The following is a 20085-nucleotide window of genomic DNA, read 5'->3' on the forward strand; positions in this document are numbered from 1 at the left end:
TACACTCTACACACTCTACACACACTGCATACACACTACACACACTGCATGCACTCTACACAAACTGCACACACACTGCATACACCCTGCATACACACACTATACACACACTGCATACACTCTACACACACTCTACACACTGCATACACACTACACACACTATACACACACTGCATACACACTACACACACTGCGCACACACACTATACACACACTGCATACACACTACACACACTATACACACACTGCATACACACTACACACACTGCACACACACTGCATACACTATGCACGCACTGCACACTCTATACACACACTGCATACACTATACACACATTGCATACACTTCATACACTATACACACACTGCATACACATGCATTTAAAAAAAATTGCAGTTGTTTTTTACATTTCAAAGATGGGGAGGGGGGTGCCAAATAAAGGATCCGCCCGGGTGCCAAATGCACCAGGTACGCCCCTGTATAGAGGTGAGCCATGTTATTCTGTATACAGGGAGGAGCCATGTTTACACTATATATAGAGGGAGCCATGTTACTCTGTATATAGAGAGGAGCCATGTTTACACTATATATAGAGGGGAGCCATGTTACTCTGTATATAGAGGGAGCCATGTTATTCTGTATATAGAGGGAGCCATGTTTACACGGTATATAGAGGGAAGCCATGTTACTCTGTATATAGAGGGAGCCATGTTACTCTGTATATAGAGGGGAGCCATGTTACTCTGTATATAGAGAGGAGCCATGTTTACACTGTATATAGAGGGAGCCATGTTACTCAGTATATAGAGAGGAGCCATGTTTACACTGTATATAGAGGGGAGCTATGTTACTCTGTATATAGAGGGAGCCATGTTATTCTGTATATAGAGGGAGCCATGTTTACACGGTATATAGAGGGAAGCCATGTTACTCTGTATATAGAGGGAGCCATGTTATTCTGTATATAGAGGGAGCCATGTTTACACGGTATATAGAGGGAAGCCATGTTACTCTGTATATAGAGAGGAGCCATGTTTACACGGTATATAGAGGGAAGCCATGTTACTCTGTATATAGAGGGAGCCATGTTACTCTGTATAAAGAGGGAGCCATGTTATTCTGTATATAGAGGGAGCCATGTTTACACGGTATATAGAGGGAAGCCATGTTACTCTGTATATAGAGAGGAGCCATGTTTACACTGTATATAGAGGGAGCCATGTTACTCTGTATATAGAGAGGAGCCATGTTTACACTGTATATAGTGGGGAGCCATGTTACTCTGTATATAGAGGGGAGCCATGTTACACTGTATATAGAGGGAGTCATGTTACTCTGTATATAGAGGGAAGCCATGTTACTCTGTATATAGAGAGGAGCCATGTTACTCTGTATATAGATGGAGCCATGTTTACTCTGTATATAGAGGGAGCCATGTTACTCTCTGAGGTGGTTAACTATGATTGGCCCTGGCATGTTTGTTAGTCTGGCCTGCATGGTTGTCTGGCATGAATAAAAGTAGCATGTTTCAACTATATTAGTAGTTAGACTAGTTTGCACTAAAACATGTGCAAATGGGGAGTTTGCGGTTGTGCAAATTGACTGTTTGCAGATGTTTGCGGTGCGTTAAATGGGGAGTTTGGTCTGTCACTGTGAAGCGGGCGTAACCCTTACACTACCTGATCGATACAACATCATACCTGATGTTTTAAAGCACGTTATTCCAAACAATTTAGGAATGTTAGGTGATTTATGCCCTTTATGGATTAAAACCAGACTCTGCATCAACTGTGTAATTTTCCATAGGAGTTTTGCCATGAATCCCCCTCCGGCATGCCACAGTCCAGGTGTTAGTCCCCTTGAAACAACTTTTCCATCACTATTGTGGCCAGAAAGAGTCCCTGTGGGTTTTAAAAATCGCCTGCCCATTGAAGTCTATGGCGGTTCGCCAGGTTCGCCCGTTCCCGAACATTTGCGGAAGTTCGCGTTCGCGAACCGAAAATTTTATGTTCGTGACATCACTAATTATGATCAGTGCGTTGTAGGGAATTTTAAAGCAGTAATTTCCAGAAAAATGACAGTTTGCCTTTTATACACTGTTGCTGGTCATTTTCTTATCTCTGTAATAAATGTTAACGTCACATCCTAGCAACAAAGAATGATTAATTTATATGTTTTTCCAACCCTCACCACCAAGTGGAACAGGACATCCTCAACTATTTATTTGATCTTAAAATCAATTGATAATATTGGTTAATGGACGTTAAGTTTAACAACAGTTGAAGAACGTTGTAGTGTTTCTTTTGTCTGCACTTTTGTCTTATTCTGTTTAAGCTGCGATAAATGTCAAGTCCTCAAAGTAACACACGTGTAATTAAACATTTAATCAAATCATTGTATATAAAGAGCAGTGCAGTATGGGGCTTAATAATATGAATTTAATAGTGACTTTGATCAGTAAATAAAGCAGTGTTGTTTCTCCTGGGTGTATCATAGCTACTGTATCCAACTGTATAACTTGTTAATGTACTCTGTTATAAGTAGCTCTCTGTTTGTTTTTATCCAGTGGCATGTGTCCAAGGGCATTGAGCATTGAACTGCTAAAAGAACAGGGTTTTGATGAGGAAAGCCCTCTCCCCCCTACCCACGCTCACAACGTCACTGTGCCTGGGGCTGCAGCAGCCTGGGTTGACACAGTTTCTCTGTTTGGAAGCAAAAAGGTAGAGTGATTTATTACAAAGCACATTGCTGACTGGAAAAATCCTGTCCATTTAATATGTTCCATGTACAGCGTGTGTTGCATGTGACATACTCTACTTAAGATTACACAATACTTTCTACAAATCTATTGCAACAGCAACAGGAGCAAGCCATATGTTTTATACGTTTGCCGTTTTTCTTTTACATTTCTGTACAGCCTGCAACAGTTTTAGGAATGTTAATACCAGCTTGCAAATGTCATTGAACCGGGAGTGGTGTAGATTCGTGCACAGTGAAATAATTTGGTTTGGCCAAAAATAAAAGTAAAAAAGGTTTTAAGAAATGGGAGGTTCAGTAAAAAAAAAAAAAAAAAATCTGCATTTTTATATTCACTAAATATAGAATATATAAATATGTATTCTTTACCGCTCCTCTTTTTTTTTAAATTGACTTTCTATTGCTCACTTCTCACTAGATCTGTGTATAAATTATAATTTTAATGTCTGTTCCCAAGCTATCAATATTTTTTTTCCCCGTTAACCCCTTAAGGACACAGCTTCAAAAGCTTGTCTTATCCTTAAGGACACAAGACATTTTTGCGTTTTTTGCCATTTGTGTTCAAACGTAATTTGCATCTCTGTCATTTATTTCACGAACACATATTATATACTGTTTTTTAGAGGACAAAAAAGGGCTTTAAATCAATGTCACATATACATAGACAAATTCTCATTAATTATAAAAAAAAAAATTCCAAAAATTGGGGGGGAAAAAAACCCAAAAACTTTTTTACACAGTTTTCGTATTAATATGTACAACTTATGTGTCTTGATTTATAGAGTACATACGATGTATAGGATTTCAGCTAATTTTGAAAGTTACAGGTCACAAAATACAAATAAAATTTAAATGTGAAACAATTTTTTTTTTTTTTAATTCTTTATTTTATTGTGCACGAAGGAAATACAAAGAGGCAAGCAGTGCCATAGCAGCAATTGCCAGTTTTTAGGTCAACATTTAGTGACGTGTTAGGCATATCAGAACATTGCACTTTTTTATATTTTTATGTAGATGCATCAAGGATTAGATCAACATGTCAGTTATAAGAGAAGGCAGACAAAATACTATTTCGGGTTATCATACTGACGTTTGTAAATTTATAGGATCACAAGCTTAACTAAGGTTGCCTTTCTCCTTCTTTCTCCCTCCTTGTGTGAAGGAGCGAAAGCAAAGGAGAAAAAAAATAAAAAAAGAATAAAAAAAAAGAGAAAAACAACATAACTAGTTACGAGTCAAACATGCTAGGAAACTGCTTTTCTACAGCACATTACTATCCTTTGTGACAATAGAGTGATCGGAGTCTTACTTGTGTAGGACCTGCTGGGCTAGTGATAGACAGGTTGCACTGTGCCCACTTAGACTGCGGGGCTTTGGAGAGCAATAAACGTTGCTGTGTCATGTTGATAAATAAAGTAACATCGTTTTGTAATATAACGGTGTATATGAGCTTAACTGGTAATCTGTTAGGCCGTGTTTCCTAACTGTATAGACAGGCTAGCGCAGTTTGCCTATTAAAGAGAGTGAACCGATACATCTAGCCATAGGAAAACACAGTGCACATTTTTATGTTGTAATGTTAAGTGTGAGATAACATAGGTTAGATATTGCTTTATAACCATTAAAGATACGCTAGCAGAACACTATAGGCTAAGGTTGGCCTGTGGGCACCAGTAAACGTTATGTTTAAATCCGAGGTGGGTACATTTAGCACTTAAAAAATAAGTAAGCAGATCCATACAGGCTATGGCTGGCCTGTGAGAGCCAGATAATGTTATATTTACTCTAGAAAAGCCAATATTAGTAGCAACTGTTGCTTGTGGTACGGTGCATGGAGTTAGAGTAAAACGTATTACCCAGGTTGCCAGGTGAGTATAGTTGGCATTTATGGGTATGCAAGCTTAACAGTACAAGTTTGGCTGGTCTGTAATTGCTAGGTAATATCAACTGTGAGTGAAATCAAGCCCATCAGTCTAATGTGCCATATTAGTAGCGACTATAGAGCATGTTATTGTGCGTAGCAAAGTAAACATATACGGGCAAAACCTCTGGGTATGACAGTGTGACACTCTCGCTAACTAGTGGCAGTTTAGGTCAGCGAGTACTGCAATTGTCCTTGCAAGTGTTCAGCCCACCCCACAGGGTGGAATTGTGCTGCGGCATGCGAGAACCAGTCCATGTGGTTTTGTGGGGGTGCCGCCTTGGTCCCTTTCACTGTTGAGGGTCCTCCCGGCTACCCCTGTATGCTTGCTCTTACCAGCCAGGTGCTTGGCCCTCCATGCTGCAGCTCCCATGTTGCACCTCCCAGATCCATGTCGCTTGAGTGTCCTGTGTCTTCGGCCCGAGACCCTAGCGGGAGCCCCCACCGCAAGTCCATTGACCCCAACATCAGGGTCGTGGTTCCAAGGTTTCGCTGGGTTCCAGTTGACTCCTTGGGTGTATGGGTGGTGGTGGAGAGTTACCCCCAGGGGAGCTCCCAGTCCGGATGAAGAGTGAGGATGGCTGCTGGGTGTGTGGAGGGTTCGCAGCACTCTTTGGCTGTGTTCTGGTGTTTGGTTTCTTCCCGCGTGTTTTCGTGCGGGCGGAGGGCCTCTCCGTCTGCGACGCCATCTTGGGGCCCTGTGCAGTTGAGGGGTAAGTCGCTTGCGGCTGGGTTGCTTTGGTTTTTCATTGCTCCATTGTGTGCTCGGTTTATTCAGCCGTGCCCGGTGTTCTAGCTTCGTCCAGAAGGCTTCGAAAATAGCGGTTAGGTTGGCAGCATAGTCTGGCACTTCTGTCTGGTGGTCCAGTTTCTCGCATGGTCCGCTTGCTGCCGCCATTTTGGTTGCGCCTTGTGAAAAGTAAAAATTAAGCCTGCCCCTTTAAATAGTGATGTGTTCGATCATTTATGCACATGTATATATATTGTGTGTGTTTTTGTTTAATATCCTGTGTATTTACTTTTATATATTTTCTAGCATAACTGTCATTTAATATCAATTTATGTCTGAGTAAAGTGTATTTTCACCTCTCATTCACATCTATTATTAGTATTCTGTGTTATTATGTCTAATTACTCCACTACCTTGGAGGTATTTAAATCAAGTTCTCTTGCAGCTATTCAGTCTTGAGAAAGTCCCGTGGGCGGGACGAAACGCGTAGACGTGACTGCATGTGTGGCTGGTCCCGCTTGATCTTTTTCGGCTGCCTCTGATTGTTTATTTATTTGTTTTTTATTTTTAACTTTCAAGTTTTGTGCCTTTTACCACATATTATTTTTCGTTGAGGTGAGTGAGGGGTGTTGTGCCTATAGACTCCTGACACTGGGAAGCTGAGGACTGGCGGCTATACAGTCAAGGCTGCTCCATCTCAATTATACCGCGGTCTTTTGAGAAGATACCGACCGCGGTATATATCTTCTAACTGTGAGTGATTTACCAGCTGTCTCTGTGGGTGGTCTGCCACAACTTTCACCGCGGTCTTTTTTGAAGATCCCGACCGCGGTGCATATCATCGTTCCTCGACGGACCCCTTTTGAAGTGGGTCGGATGCCGGCGGCATAGAACTCCCTCCCAAACCCCCCCTGTTTTTTGGGTTTTTTTTCTTCCATTACCTCGGTGGGGGTCCCACACCGAGGCAGGTACTTTTATTATTGTTTATTGACTTTTTATATATTTTCTATATATTTATCATTCCTTTATTGTTTGTAGATACATTTTTTGTGGTTGCTTTTTTATGTTATTATTTGATCTTTTTGGCAGCTGTTTTGATACTATACTTTATTTTACACTTTGTACCCACAATATAGAGTTAGGTGATAAATTATTTACATTCCACTCTGTATTGTATTATATATTCAAAAGAGAGAGTTGATTGGTACATTGTTTATTATAGTGGATCCGTGCACACATTGTGATTTTTTATTTATTTAATGTTTCCCTTGATTTTTTAAATAAATATATTTATTGTATAGGAGTTATATCTCAATAAATACAATAGTCATATTTTTCTAAACATCTATTCTTGAGCGCACATACTTTTTTATATTTTTTTGAGCTACCACTCAATTTCAGACGCTTGTGAATGTATGTAGCTGCCAACCCCTAATATTTGCTGTTTAATACACCTTGTATCCATTTTTCTATGCGCCTTGTGATCGCCTACCCTGGTGCTGTGTTACCTTGGGTTGTAGGCTCTGCCCAAAGCCACCTCTCCAGGCGCTTGTTTTGGACCGAGATGACCCCCATCGGTCCGGGGGGGGTAGGAGGCGAAAGTCCCGAGGGGTCCCCATCCAGGTCAGTCAGCGTGGGGAGCGGCTGTCTCCCCGTCGCTCGGTCTCTGGTAGGCCTCAGGGCACTTTGTCGAGTTCACGGTGGGGTACAGGTGTGGTTTTGGTGTCGGTCTATTTCCCCGGGTGTCCCAGACATGATATCTCCTCACAGCTGTGCGTTTGTGCTGTTTTTTGGGGGGATTACCCCCGAAAAGTGCAATAGTATGCGGGAGCTGAGGTGTAGCACAACCGCTCAGCCTGGATGCTAGGCTCCGCCCCCCAAATGTGAAACAATTTTATTGGCAGGGAAGGGGTTAATTTTATTATAGCTTTGGAAAGGGGTGGTGGGATTTAACTTTATTTTTTTTTTTTTTTTTTTACATAGGGAGACGATCATCAGCACTGATTCATCTCCCTGCACTTCACACTGATTGTGGAAGAGCAGGGAGGTGGACCAGGAGTCCCTGCAGCACATGTGCTTGATCTGACAGTCTGTCAGAGCGATCACAGCTGCAGGGACAGCGCTATCAGGTGCTTCTAGTCTGCCTCGGAGGATCGTTAACCCGGTGATCGCGGCGATCTGGGGTTAACTTTAGTGAATGACAGAAATTTTTTGTCTAGCATCAGGTTCTTACCCTTCTTCCGTAATAGATTGACAGTTTTAATTTAGGGTCAATAAAAGGTAGGGCTATCTGTCTGCCCTGTAACTATTTTCCCCTGTATATATACCTCACCCTTTATCACTGTGCTCTCCCTCATTTGGGTCCCCAATCCCCTGGGGTACTCATTGAGATCTATTTTCTCTGTTCTGCATATTTAAGGGTTAAGCCTTAAATAACTAAGAGCCACCCGGTGGGCATGTGTCAGCATGGGCACAGTCGGGCACTGTGACGCTTAAACAGCACGACCGGGCCCCTTCCTGTTCGGCAGCCGGCTGGGAGGAAGTGAGTGCCGTGAGTGCTTCCTCCCACCGGAGATCACAGCTGCGTGGGAGGAGAAAGGCAGGGAGGAGGGGAGTTCCAGAGGAGAACTCCCATCTGCCTCAGTCTGCCACTGGACCAGGGAAACCACCCTCCATAAAAAGGTAAGAACCTGGAGGGTGGCTAAATGTATGTTTGTGTGTGTGTGTCTGTGCGTGTGTGTATGTCTGTGAGTGTCAGTATGTCTGTCTGTGTGTCTATGTCTATCTGTGTGTGTGTCAGTATGTATGTGTGTGTGTGTGTGTGTCAGTATGTGTGTGTGTGTGTGTGTGTGTGTGTGTGTGTCAGTATGTGTGTGTGTATGTCTGTGAGTGCCAGTATGTCTGTGTGTGTCTATGTCTGTATGTGTGTGTCAGTATGGCTGTGTGTATGTCTGTGTGTGTGTGTGTCAGTATGTCTGTGTGTGTCAGTATGTATGTGTGTATGTCAGTATGTCTGTGTGTATGTCTCTGTGTCTGTGTATGTTTCTATGTGTGTATGTGTGTATGTCAGTATATATGTATGTCTGTGTGTGTGTGTGTGTATGTCTGTGTGTATGTCGTTGTGTGTGTGTATGTCAGTATGCCTGTGTGTGTATGTCAGTATGTCTGTGTGTGTGTGTATGTGTGTATGTGTGTATGTGTGTATGTGTGTGTGTGTCAGTATGTCTATGTGTGTCCGTATGTCTGTGTGTTTTTCAGTATGTCTGCCTGTGTGTGTGTGTCAGTATGTCTGTCTGTATGTCAGTTTGCCTGTGTGTGTGTGTCAGTATGTCTGCCTGTGTGTCTGTGTCAGTATGCCTGTGTGTGTGTCAGTATGCCTGTGAGTGTCAGCATGTCTGTGTGGGTGTCAATACGTCTGTCAGTGTATGTTTCTGTGTGTGTCAGTATATCTGTCAGCTTATGTGTCTGTATATTTATGTATGTGCGTCTGCGTGTGTGTCAGTATGTCTGAATGTGTGTCAATATGTTTGCTAGTATATATTTGTGTGTGAGTGTATGTGTGTGTCAGTATGTATCTGTGAATGTTTTAATATGTCTGTCTGTGTGTGTATGTGTCAGTATGGCTGTCAGTGTTATTGCCATTGAGCGTAATTAGGGTGTGGGGTGTGGGAGGAGCAGGGCCCAGAGGGCCCAAGAAAATGCATTGCCCAGGGCCCTAATCATATTATAGACGGCCCTGGTAGGTTTACCCCCTATAACAAAAGATTATAAAAATCTGGAGATCTTTGTGGATCTAGTATGTAGAGAAATTGAATCCTTACAAATTAAGGATCTGTCTATGCATCCCAACAGCAATCTAACCAATCAAGAAGTTCTAGCCCTTAAACAACTCCAAAATAATCATAATCTGAATATAAAACCCTCAGACAAGGGCAGTAACATTGTTATTATGGATAGACAACAATATGTCAAAATGGCAGATCAATTACTTACAGACACGAACACTTACCGTACCATTAAGACATATCCTGCACCTATATACTTGACTGAACTACACATACTCCTAACGGAGGCCTTGGACCAGCATTTAATTTCTAGGAGATTAGTTGCATCTGCTGTACAAATAGCAGTCACGTATATAGAGACACCTCCATACCCCTCAGGGCTTCCTAACCTGAGCCCTACGTTCTATCCCCCTGACAAACTCTCTTACTAGGAGGAGATCATTAGGGATAGTTGTTATTTATTTACTTCCCTATTTTCTTGTGCTATAGACTTTTTGCTCTGGTACTTAGCCTTCTCCTCTAGTGGATAATTTTATTTATTATTTTTTCACAGTTTTAATTTAGGTTCAATAAAAGGTAGGGCTAACTGCCCCCCCTGTAACTATTTCCCCCTGTATATATACATCACCCTTTATCACTGTGCTTTCCCTCATTTGAGTCCCCGATCCCCTGGGGTACTCATTAAAATCTATTTTCTCTGTTCTGCATATTTAAAGGTTAAGCCCTATTTACCTGAGAGCACAGTTTAGGCGACCACCCTCCTATTTTGGAGTCTTGATATTGTGGCTCCCCCTCTAGCGTGTCAGGTTCAGGGATTGCAAATGTATCATTATTTTTCTTGTAGCATCAGGAAGGGGTTAACCATCCTGTGAGGACGAACCGCCAACACACGTTTCATTTGGTCAAATTCCGGAACTTCAAGCCAGAATGTGGCCAAATCGCGAACAAATCGATTAGCCAAAATTTGGATGAATTGTAGTTCGACCGAAATTAATCTCTAAGTCTACAGTGATGCATTAATTCCTTCATCAACTGTATTTCTATTTTCTGCTGGGGAGTGTAGAATTACATTTCCTAGCTAGTAACTTTTCTACTCACCTCTACTTTAATTTCTCTGTCTTAAACGTCAATACATCCATAGATGCCATTCTCTTTAAGTAGACTCTGTTCTAGGTCCCCTTCCATGGTCTTCGTGAACCCTTTCACTTTGTTATTCTTATTCTTATTTATTATTATTATTGCCATTTATATAGCGCTAACAGATTCCGTAGCGCTTTACAATATTATGAGAGGGGATTTAACTATAAATTGGACAATTACAAATAAACTTACGGGAACAATAGGTTGAAGAGGACCCTGCTCAATCGAGCTTACATTCTATAGGAGGTGGGGTGTAAAACACATTAGGACAGGCGTTTGCAATCAAATAAGGTGGGCTGCCCTTTAGGAGAGGGCAAGAGACAGGTATGTGAGGTAGGGGTTAGTCTTGGAGGCCATAAGCTTTCCTAAAGAGATGGGTTTTAAGGCACTTCTTAAAAGATGCAAGACTAGGGGAGAGTCTAAGGAAGACTTTGGAATCAGCTGTCACTTTTATGTATATACGGTAACATTCAAATCTATCTTTCAACAAATTACCAGGCACCAGCTATCCACTATGTGAGGAAGAACTTTAGATCTTTTTGTCTACCCTTATCCAGGATAAATAGGAAGTATCAGAATGTGACATTTTCTTGAATGACTCATTCTTGACTAAAACATTTTTTTCAGTATCAGCATGGTGTAATTGTAAATCAATAAGTTATAGATTCCGGTTCACTAACTACATTTAAAATAGCGCCCATGGCCCTAAAGCACTTTAGTTTGATGAACTGCTTTATTTGCTTTAAGTGTGCAGTTTTTGATAGAAATTTTTATTAAACACTTTTATAAATTAACCATTTAAAAAAACAAAGTCTTTATTTACTTTTCTGCAAGGCTGGCTAGATGTATAAATCTCTTAATAGCAGCATGTTATAGTCCTCTATTATCACTTCTGCTTGGCAGCAGAGATGGATTAAGATGCCATACAGCACTACGCAGTTGACAGGAATTGGGTAGCTTTGTTTATTCTTCACATAGGGATGATGAATAGGGACAAACAAATAAAAGTGCATGGGATCCCTGTTTAATCCCTGGGCCCTAGGTGGCTTTCTAAGGTCACTTTATGATTAATCGTGCCATGCCTGGCAGCAATGTAAAGGGACAGATATAACCTTGCCAAAAATCGGGGTAACCATACATTCATAGTTGGCATTATGAGCCACTGATAATTTCAATATTGCATGCATTGCAGCAAAGACTCGTTTTGTTCATCTATGCTAATAAATGCAATTATGTTCCTTAGTTTCAGTAGTATCAAATAATGTTTTTTCCTTGCAGTTAACACTAGGAGACATTTTACAGCCTGCCATCAGATTGGCTGAAGATGGCTTCCCTGTGTCTGAAGTGTCTGCTTACTTATGGAATTCAACTGTATCTGTTCTCCAAGACCCACGTAATAAGCATGGAACAGAGCTGCTCGTCAACGGGCAGGCCCCACAACATGGTCAGATTTTTAAAAACCCATTTTTGGCAAACACATTTAAGGTATGTTTCTTTCATTACTACCTCTAGCTATTTTACTGAAACAATACTACCTTCTAGTAAATTCTACCGCTGTCTAATCCTGGCATCACATACTTCCCAAGTGTTCTTTAAGAGGGAAGTGTGTATTTTGACCCCACAATCCCTCTCTTTCTATAATATCTCACTTTTCTAGATGTGTATGAGTGGACACAAGGGAAGGGGGTGGGGGCTGACAACTTGTGGTGTAAGTACTAATGAGTGATGGTTTAAAAAAAGAAAAAACATTTGCACAATCCCCACAGATAAATGTGCGGATGATTATCCATAAAGTAGGAGATCTATGTATGCTTGACACAGTTTGTTGAAACTCTCTTGCCACCATTGTAACTACAGTGTATTTTAAATGTCATGAGCCCTGTCTCATCTCACCTCATCTCACCCGGCATTCACTTGTATACCACTCCAGGGACATTGTACATAGTCATCATAGTGTGGCAGCCTGGTCAACCCCAGATATTTTATTCCATTGGGATTATGGGTTATGTATAAACCCACACATTGCCAGGCTAGCAAAGACTCAGCACAGTTGCTGCCTCACTCCAGCAGTACGGTGCCAACAGATATCCTAGCTCTCTAGTGCACGTCCCACTGTACTAGTTTGCAAAAGATTGATGTGAGGCTGCAGCCCTGATATCTGTTTTCTAGTGGCACGAGGGGCAGTTTCCTCACTACCAGCCCTTCCATGTTCATCAATACTTTGGAAGTTTGACATCACAGCTAAGTAGAAGTTACCCTGGCAGCTGACAGGAATATACTCTGTTGACAAGAATACCAGCACATTAACAGTATGGATTTTCTTACAGCGTCAGAGGAACAAAACTCACAGTTGGTAACAAGAACTGTCCCTTGAAGGTTTCATTGACCCCTTAATATTTGCATTCTTTCCCATGTATTGATTTCTCTTGCATGATAGTATTTAAACTTTTAAAAGCATTCAATTCAAGGTGACCAGTTTACTAACTTACATCTCCAAGCTACAGAACAATAGGCTTCTTAGATCTCTCATTATAAATAGCATTTGATCTCTATTGTGAAGCATGGCGATAAAAATAATTACATCACATTAATGGGACAGTCTAGGCACCTGAATCAATTCACCTTAAAGTAACACTGAAGAGAGGCAGGCTCTAATCTCAACAACAACAAAAAAAAATATTAAAATGTATCTTCCTTAAAGTAGGCTAACATCTTTTTTTTCATTCTTTAGTCACACCTATATGTATGTATTTTTTCTTTATAAACTATATTAGGGATAATTTATTACTTTATTACACTGTATCCAGCAATGTCAACATTAACAAAATGTGGACTGGTGATGGTTTTGCCCACGTAATTAGAAGGAGAGGCGAGCTCTATGATGCAGGCTTTTTAAGGGAGTAACCCTTGGTAATAATAGATTTACTAAATTCAGAAATTGCCCGCAGGTATATGTGATTAAAACTTATCATTTATTAGTATAAATAAAATAAACGAAAAAAAAGTGGAAACATCTATAAATATCACACCGTGAGAGAAAAGGTATTATCGTGAAAAAATGAATTTGATAGACCCTATGAAAATAGATAAAAATAAGTGAGAGAAGGAAATGTGTGTTTAAACTATATTTTGTTTAGCTCCAATTCCCTTGTCTTGTCAATTAGCTAGTCTCTTAATGAAATTGGCAATAAATATGTCTCTTAGTTGCTACTCAGAAAGAATAACAAAGGTAGTTATTCAATCAAGGATAGTAACAGAGGTAGCTAGTAGAACTGGAGTGTCAGAAAGAAAAACACATATTAAATTCAATAGTCCATGTAGTATTGTGCTTAATCATATGGAGCTATCTAGGTTAAGCTGATATTTGTAGAAAAGGTTTCTTGTAGGTACTTTCAAAACAATTTCTGTCTAATAGTCTTGTAGGGAGGTTGATACCTATGTTGTGCCAATAAGGGCACCTCTTATTTATAGTAGTGGGTATCACTGGATCAGTATGTTCACTATCGCTATAAATCTTGCTGTCTTATAGGAAAGTGAATACCTATGCTGTGCTTTCAAGGGCACCTGTAAGCTTTACTAAGATTCTAAGGTTCCTGTCTCTATGTGCCTTCAGGGGCACCTATCCTAGATCAGGTAATGCTGGCTCAGAGGAAAAAAGACAGCTGCATTTGAATAACTAGTCGAAGTGATCCTGCTCAAATGGTGAAATACCGTTGAGGGCGAGCTTAAAGAAAACTAAGGTCAATATGCCAACATAAGGTAATCTTCTGAGCCTAAACCCCCAAGCACGTTTTGCCAGGCAGGGGAATAAATTAGAGTGGACTTGTGGGTTATTTTTATATCCAGACGAGGGTTCTAATTGGTTAACCCATTATGACCAATTAGTGGGTTTTAAAGTGACTGACAGTTTTGATCACCAATCGTCATGCCCAGGGGGTGGGGGCAAATAAGATAAGCTTATTAGCCTATTGGTATTATAACCTGACCAATGGAGAAGTCTCTTAGGCTGTGCAGCGAAAGGAGAGCTGTTTTAAAGAAAAAAAACCTTCTCATTTTCCATATGAAAGCTGCTGGTGTTATTGTGAAAAAAAAGATTTTGTATATAATACACCAGAGATTGTGTTTGGCGATATTGTTAAGATTTTATATATTTTAGCATGCAAATACAATTAAAAAGTGATTCTATCGATATTTTAGGAACTCAGTCCTGTTGATCACGGTTCATAAAGCCAGTCAGTCAAAGAGCCCTGGGATTTTTGAGAACCAGCATGTTGGATAAATCAACTCCCTATCCGGGTACTATGTAAAGTATCCAATGTACAGATAGATACTCTAAGATAGATTTGGTCATAAGGATAAGAATAGATGAATTGTACTATTTAAGCTTGTTGGTGTAATGAAAATTAAAATTCATTTTGTTGGTTCTAGTTAAGCGATATGAATTGAATCATACATTTTGTTATTTATATTTGTGTAGTGGTTATGGTGCTAGTGTTAAGAATTTATCTATGAATGAATGAGGTGTAATTAAATTCCTCATTTAACCCCAATGGGGCTATAGTTTTGAATTTAAAAATCCATTTTGCTTCTTTCTGAAGAAGACATAAGTAGAAGTTGCCTTTTCTGGAATAGGGTTATAACTTTTCAATGGCTTGGAAGGTGAGACATATTTGAATTATGGAAGTTGGTCATATGTCTTGCTACAGGAGTGGGGGCATTTACATTTGTGATTGAATGGATATGCTGAAGTATTCTTCTTCTGAATTGTGGAAACATTTTTCCTATATGTTGTTTCCCGCAACTGCATGTAATTAGATAGATTACTTTTGTAGTGCCACAGTTGACAAAGGCGTTGTTATAGATTTTTAAGTTGCTTTGGTTGGACACTGCAATTTTTGATGGTTTGATGTATTGACAGGCTTTGCAGTGTAAACACCTATAAGTGCCTTTTGTCTGAATTAGCCATGTTAGATCTTATTTTCTTGGGGGCAGGTAACTATGTACAAGTAATTCATTGTGCAGTGAGCGATGGAGAGTTGGGTAAAGTTTCATGTAGTTCGCTGTTGTGTGGTAGTATGGGCCAGTTATTCTTCATGATATCAGACATTAGGTTCCAACCTAAATCATAGGTGGCAATACATCTGCTTTGCTGTTGATCAGTTGTTAATGTCTTGGTTTTTAGAGTCTCAGACCTATTTTGTAAACATGCTTGTTGGAAAGCACGTTTGAGTACTCTGTTTGGGTATCCTTGAGCTTTGAATCTGTAGCGTATATAGTTGCATTCTTGTAAAAAAAGTATTATTTTCTGAGCAGTTTCTTCGCGTTCTCAGATATTGTCCATAGGGAATGGAAGCCTTCAGTTGGCGGGGGTGTTAGCTTTGCCAATGTAGGAGGCTGTTTGTAGAGGTGGATTTTCTATGTAATTGAGTATGGATTGTTCCATCTCCTAGCAGTATCTTCAGGTCGAGGAAAACCATTTCAGTTTCATCAATCACATGAGTGAGTTGCAAGTTGATATCGTCTATGTATCTGTACCACTTTAAGATAAACTTTTGATATTGTTGGTATGGTAGAGCCTTGACGACACATTGTTCCAACCACACTAGGAATAAATTAGAATAGCTGGGTGCACAGGCTGTGCCCATAGCTGTGCCAGCTAGCTGTAAATAATATTTCCTATTGAATATAAAATAATTGTGTGTGAGAATAAACAGAAGTAGAGCTAGTATGAAGTCTTTTTGAAGAACACTGGAAGTGGTGATATTTAGAAAGTGTCTACAGGCTTGAAGTCCTTTACTGTGTGGTATGTTACTGTAAAGTGACTCCACATCCACACTTCCTAGGAGGGTGTAAGGAGGAACTTGTAGTTCATCAAGTGCAACCAAGGTGTCCTTAGTGTCCTGCAGATATGATGGAAGAGTTCTAACCAATAGGTGCAGGATTTTCTCAATATATTTGCTGGGTTTTCTGCTAGGCATTTGTTTCCAGAGATTATAGGTCTTCCTGGGGGGTCATTGATGTCTTTGTGAATTTTTGGGAGACAGTAGAAAGTTGGTATGGTTGGGTTGGAGTTGGGTAAGAGGAACTTGAATTCTTGTTGGGAGATGATTTTATTGTCACACGCTTGTGTAAGCATTTCTTTTCGTTCTTGGAGAAATGCTTTTGTTGGGGCAAAGTCAAGAGGTTGGTAACAGCTTGAATCATTCTAGTGTGTCATACACATTTGTATGTATTTTTTTCTTTCAAGTAAGATTATATTACCCCCCTTGTCTGTGGGCTTTACTATAGTGTCCTCTGATTTCATAAGTTCTTTTAGTGCTTGTGTCTCTTGTCTGGTAAGGTTATTTTCTTTTTTAGAATGTTGTAAATCAACGTGTTTTAGTTCTTGTGTAGTAAGTTGGATGAAGAGGTCCACATGTGGGACCTCTTTAAAGTTTGGGGTGTACCAACTGTTGGATTTCAGGTCAGTCATTGGTCTGGAAGGATTTTGTTCATCTAGAATAAAAATAAAAATAAATAAATGTGCTCATCGTGCTACCAAGTTCAAAAATAAGTGCTAGGAGCTAAGGTAGGCACTAGATCCGTGCGGTGCCGAGGTAACCCAGGGAGAGATCATTCTTGAGCTTCTTAGGTCTCATTGATCATGCTTGTATTGATGTGATTGTTAAGGGTTTTTGGCAATTAACCTTTGCTAGAGTCTACTGATAGCCTTAGCCGAGAGTGGTGTTATTTTGTACTCCAGTTACTGGCTATAGTGTTTTAGCTTACATATTTACTTCTCTGTATGTGGTCTGCTATTTTGACTTCTATTATTTCTGTTGAGCTTACACTTAACCCTTTATTACCCATTATTACAGTGGTTACATCTATACCTACTGTCCCTCATTCTCACCCAATAGGAAGGTTTTTTTCAGGGACCTCTATTTAGGTTTATGCTGTTTTGCACCAGTTTTCTCTGGAACTTACCCTTCCCTAGTGCACAAACATAATAGTAAACTTTATTCCTCCTGTTTTTAAATTAGTTTTAATAAAGGTAGCGATTCACTATTCCTCGTTTATACTCTGTCCTCTCTTTTACTGTGCTCTTTCTCATCTATTGGGATACTCACTGAGCACCGTTTTTTGTTTATGTCTCTAATATATATATATAAGGGTTATGCCCTGTTTTCCATAGAGCACAGTTTAGGCAACCTTACCCTTGAGTTTGAATATCGTGATTACCACTTTATTCTTTCGACATATATTTGTAAATATGTCTCTTAGTTGCTACTCAGAGAGAATAACTTTGACTGACTGGCTTTATGAACCATGATCAACAGAACTTAGTTCATAAAATATCAATACAATCACTTCTTAATGTATTTACATGCTAAAATAATACAATGTCTTAACAAGATCGCCAAACACAAACTCTGGTATATTATATACAATTTTTTCTTTTTTTTCACAATAACACCAGCAGCTTTCACATGCAAACTCAGAAGGTTTTCTTCTTTAAAACAGCTCTCGTTTCACCACACAGCCTAAGAGTCCATTGGTCAGGCTGTAATACCAATATGCTAATGAGATTATCTTATTTGCCCCCACCCCTGGGCATGACAATTGGCGATCAAAACTGTCAGTCACTTCAAAACCCACTAATTGGTCATAATGGGTTAACCAATTAAAACCCTCGTCTGGATATAAAAATAACCCACGAGTCAACGTTCATTTAGTCCCCCTGAAGAGCCTGCCTGGCGAAACACGCATCGGGACTCAGACTCAGAAGATTACCTTTTGTTGGCATATTGACCTTCGTGTTCTTTAAGCTCACCCTCAACGGTATTTCACCATTTGAGCAGGATCACTTCGACTAGTTATTCAAATGCAGCCATCTTTTTTCCTCTGAGCCAGCATTACCTGATCTAGGATAGGAGCTATTCCTGACAGCAAGCTGATTCTAGGTGCTTAACTTGATCTGACGATAGGTGCCCCTGAAGGCACATAGAGACAGCAATCTTAGAATCTTAGTTAAGCTTATAGGTGCCCTTGAAAGCACAGCATAGGTATTCACTTTCCTATAAGACAGCAAGATTTATAGCGATAGTGTACATACTGATCCAGTGATACCCACTACTATAAATAAGAGGTGCCCTTATAGGCACAACATAGGTATCTACCTCCTTACAAGACTATTAGACAGAAATTGTATTGAAAGTACCTACAAGAAACCTTTGCTACGAATATCAGCTTAACCTAGATAGCTCCATATGATAAAGCACAATACTACATGAACTATTGAATTTAATATGTGTTTTTCTTTCTGACACTCCAGTTCTACTAGCTACCTCTGTTACTATCCTTGATTGAATAACTACCCTTTGTTATTCTTTCTGAGTAGCAACTAAGAGACATATTTATTGCCAATTTCATTACGAGACTAGCTAATTGACAAGACAAGGGAATTGGAGCTAAACAAAATATAGTTTAAACACACATTTCCTTCTCTCACTTATTTTTATCTATTTTCATAGGGTCTATCAAATTCATTTTTTCACGATAATACCTTTTCTCTCACGGTGTGATATTTATAGATGTTTCCACTTTTTTTTGTTTAATTTTTTGTTTATTTTAAATATACTAATAAATGATAAGTTTTAATTGCATATACCTGCGGGCAATTTCTGAATTTAGTAAATCTGTTTTTCCCACATAGTTCACTTATTTATAGTAACTTTATTTACAGATTTTACTTGTTATTTTAAGCTCATGTAATTTGCTGGTCATTAAAATGTTAATTGGCTATTAACCTAATTTAAACAGTGTCAAAATATTCTGTACCACCTGACGCTTTCATTCGTGTGGGTATAAAATTAGAAATAATTGGCAAAGTGAGCAAAAAGAGGTCAGAGTACAATCTATAATAGTCCATCTTCATCCAAATAGTCCAAATCGCAGTAGCAACTTACAGTGATTCGTATAGAAAGGATGATTGGTGCAACTGAGTTATAGTTTAGTGGCATTGATAGAAACCTGTATTCTGAAAATTGTTAAAGGTTCTTTACATATAACCATAAAAATAGGAGTTTACCAATGTTATGCATCTGTTCTTGTCACACTTACTGTAAGATAAAATTGTACATTTTTCTATTCTAGAATTATTCAGACCTTTTATAAAATATAAAACAATAAGAAATAATCTAAAACTTCTAAAATATTTTTTTGAAATGCACAAACTAATGAATTAAAATGAAGTAAATCTACATCATTGAACGTTTTTGGTATCCTGAACAACAATCTATAAGCAAAATTGTCGGTTTATATCATGTTGTGTCACATTCTATGTTGAAAAAAAAAAAAACTACTTGACTTCTTTTTTAATTCCTCTTCTTTTTTGTTTTAACAAAGCTCAGTAGCAAAGAGGTTAATTGGTAGACATTTCAAGTTTCAGTGTAAATAAATGAGTTTGAAAGAAAGAATGTCTTAATCTGTTTGTATATGGATGAGTGGTGCTCACATTGCCTATGAGTTCCTCAATAATGTTAAAAATCTTCCACTTGAACTTACTTTGAACATTTAATTAGATGTATTGTTTAGTAAATGGTTTACAAAAAGGACACACTCAGAAGTGACACCTGAAATGACCATCATAATCTCAACCATAACATTTATAACATTATTATATATTACAATATATTATATTATAATTTATATTATATATTATATATTATATAATATATAATATAATAATACTCTGGTATTTTGGCATCAT

General features: G+C 39.1%; 1 protein-coding gene across 1 annotated transcript in view; it reads left to right on the forward strand.

Annotated features, from left to right (window-relative positions):
- LOC134585558 (glutathione hydrolase-like YwrD proenzyme) overlaps nt 1–20085 on the forward strand; it is a 75255-nt gene that overhangs the window by 18282 nt on the left and 36888 nt on the right. The window contains exons 4-5 of the mRNA XM_063440997.1: nt 2568–2721; nt 11613–11819. Coding sequence (XP_063297067.1) covers nt 2568–2721; nt 11613–11819 — 361 coding nt within the window. The remainder of the gene's footprint in view (nt 1–2567; nt 2722–11612; nt 11820–20085) is intronic.

The sequence above is a fragment of the Pelobates fuscus genome, chromosome 2, assembly GCF_036172605.1.
Source record: "Pelobates fuscus isolate aPelFus1 chromosome 2, aPelFus1.pri, whole genome shotgun sequence".
Lineage (NCBI taxonomy): Eukaryota > Metazoa > Chordata > Amphibia > Anura > Pelobatidae > Pelobates > Pelobates fuscus.